This window comes from Antrostomus carolinensis, unplaced genomic scaffold (genome assembly GCF_000700745.2).
Source record: "Antrostomus carolinensis isolate BGI_N321 unplaced genomic scaffold, ASM70074v2 scaffold46447, whole genome shotgun sequence".
NCBI classification, from domain to species: Eukaryota; Metazoa; Chordata; class Aves; order Caprimulgiformes; family Caprimulgidae; genus Antrostomus; species Antrostomus carolinensis.
Window position 1 is genome coordinate 1 of NW_010330349.1, and position 2,146 is coordinate 2,146.

Genomic DNA, 2,146 nt, shown 5'->3' on the forward strand with positions numbered 1-2,146 from the left:
TGGAGACCCCTCAAAAAGGGAAAAAAAAATTAAAATAATTAAAATAAAAGGTAAAATAAGCAGGATAAAAGGAAGGAGAAGCCACCTGGATGGCGCTGATGCTCCCGGGAGGGGTGGGGAGTCGCGCCCTACACGTCCCGCATGCAGGTCCACCACCCCCCCTTTTCAACGGGACCCCCCCACTCCAGGTAGGGTGAGGGTCAACTTGCCCCTCTCCAAAATTTCAGGGGGAAAAAAGGGGGAAAAAACCAAAAATTAATAATATTTTGGGTTGTTTGGGGTTTTTTTTATACAAGCAGAGGATTTGCTCTCCCCATAAGAGGAGGGAAAAAAAAAAGGGGGGACCCCCTCCCCACCTCAAAACACACCCCAGGGCTCACATGAAGAAGTCAGCGGTGGGTTTGGGGGCAGCAGATGGAGAAGGCTCTCTTGGGAAACCCCGACCAGCTAACTTCTCATATTTTTCTTTGTACAGATCCCTTTCCTTGGCCAAGCGGGTCACCTCCTGCTTAAGTTGCTCCACCTGACTTTGGAGTTGACATTTCTCATTCTCCAAGATGTGTCGTTGTTGGACCCGCTTGTAACGGCAGGATTGAGCGTAGCCTCGGTTCTTCAAGGTCCTCCTCTCAGGTGATGTTTCTGCTGGACACGTTTATACCTGCAGGACTGGGCATAGCCCCTGTTCTTCAAGGTCCTCCTCTTCTGCTTGAGGCGGATCACCTCCTCCTTGCTGAAGCCCCGCAGCTGCCGGTTCAGCTCCCGTACCGACATACTCACCAACTGATCATCGGAGAAGCGGTCCTCCAAGCGAAGGTGATGGTGATGATGATGGTGATGACCGGGATGATGATGGGCGGTAGGTGGTAGCTCCTCACCACCAAAGGGTTGAGGTCGGAAAGGCTCGTAACCTTGATGGTGATGATGATGATGGTGAGGAGCACCGATCAACGCTTCCACCGCGTCCTCCGGTGTCAGGTTGAGAGCTTCAGGATTGAGGTGATGTTGATAACCCGACATCCAATACAGCTCCTCCAGCTGTGGTTTGGAGCCCAGGGAGGCGGCGGTGGTAGTTGGGGGACCAGGGGCTGGTTGACCACCAGGACTAGGAGCGCAGAAACTGGGTGAGGAAGGCACGGAGGAGCAGGGAGTACTGAGCGGGGTGGAAGAGAGGGAACCAGCAGGTAGACGGTGGCACAACCTCTCGGCCTCCGCCGGTTCCTTCTTCACTTCGAACTTCATCAAGTCGAAATCGTTGACGTATTCGATGGCGAGGGGACTGGTGGGCAACTCTGCGCTCATGGCCAACTCCGAGGCCATCTCAGTCCATGGAGAAACCGGGGGGTGATCCCCCGGGCACTGCTGTTCACCGAGGGTTGGGGAGTTCTGGAAGGTTTGGGAAGTCTTCTCTGATGGGTTCTGGGGGTTCTGTCTGTGGGGATGGGGCTGAGCTCCCAGAGCTTCCAACCGGGCTTTGCTGTTGGGTTCAGCCCAGCTCCAGGAGCTTCCGACGGGGCTTTGCTACCGGGTTGAGCCCGGTTTTAGAATTCTCCGATGGGTTTTTGCTGCCGGGAACAGTCTGGGCTCCGGGATTCTCCGATGGGGCTTGGCTTTGGGGGTTCAGCCCGGTTTTAAAACTCCCCGACCGGGTTTTCCTGTCGGGTTCAGCCCAGCTCCAGCAGCCTCCGACGGGGCTTTGCTGCGGGATCAGTCCAGACTCCAGGAGTCTCCAACCGGGCTTTGCTGTTGGGATCAGCCGGGCTCCGGGATCCTCCGATGGGGCTTGGCTTTGGGGTTCAGCCCGGCTTTAGAAGTCTCTGACCGGCTTTTGCTGTTGGGTTCAGCCCAACTCCAGGAACCTCCGACTGGGCTTTGCTCTCGGGATCAGTCCGACTTTAAAACTCTGCGACTGGGCTTCGCTGTTGGGTTCAAGCCCAGCTCCAGAGGAGCTTCCGACGGGGCTTTTGCTGCCGCGATCAGTCCAGGCTCCAGGAGCTTCCAAAGGGGCTTTGCTGCCGGTTTGAGCCCTGTTTTAAAAACTCTCCGACGGGCTTTTGCTGCCGGGATTAGTCCGAGCTCCGGGAATCTCCAACCGGGCTTCAGTGTGGGGTTCAGTCCGACTCCGGGAGCCTCCGATGGGGTTTGGCTG

General features: G+C 56.3%; 1 protein-coding gene across 1 annotated transcript; it reads right to left on the reverse strand.

Moving 5' to 3' along the window:
- Positions 1-376: 376 nt before the first annotated feature.
- On the reverse strand, positions 377-1,317 carry MAFA (MAF bZIP transcription factor A). The gene is made up of 2 exons (XM_010172885.1): positions 678-1,317; positions 377-603 (listed from the first exon to the last, which is right to left on the reverse strand). Exons 1-2 carry the CDS (start codon positions 1,315-1,317, stop codon positions 377-379), a joined length of 867 nt encoding a protein of 288 aa, XP_010171187.1.
- Between the last annotated feature and the right edge of the window lie 829 nt (positions 1,318-2,146).

What these genes read in the sequence shown, in the direction of transcription:
- MAFA (XM_010172885.1), bottom strand. Translation starts at nt 1,317, where the DNA reads ATGGCCTCGGAGTTGGCCATGAGCGCAGAGTTGCCCACCAGTCCCCTC. An exon ending in GAGGACCTTGAAGAACAGGG is followed by an intron (nt 604 to 677) that starts GCTATGCCCAGT and finishes TGAAGAACCGAG; the next exon opens with GCTACGCTCAATCCTGCCGT.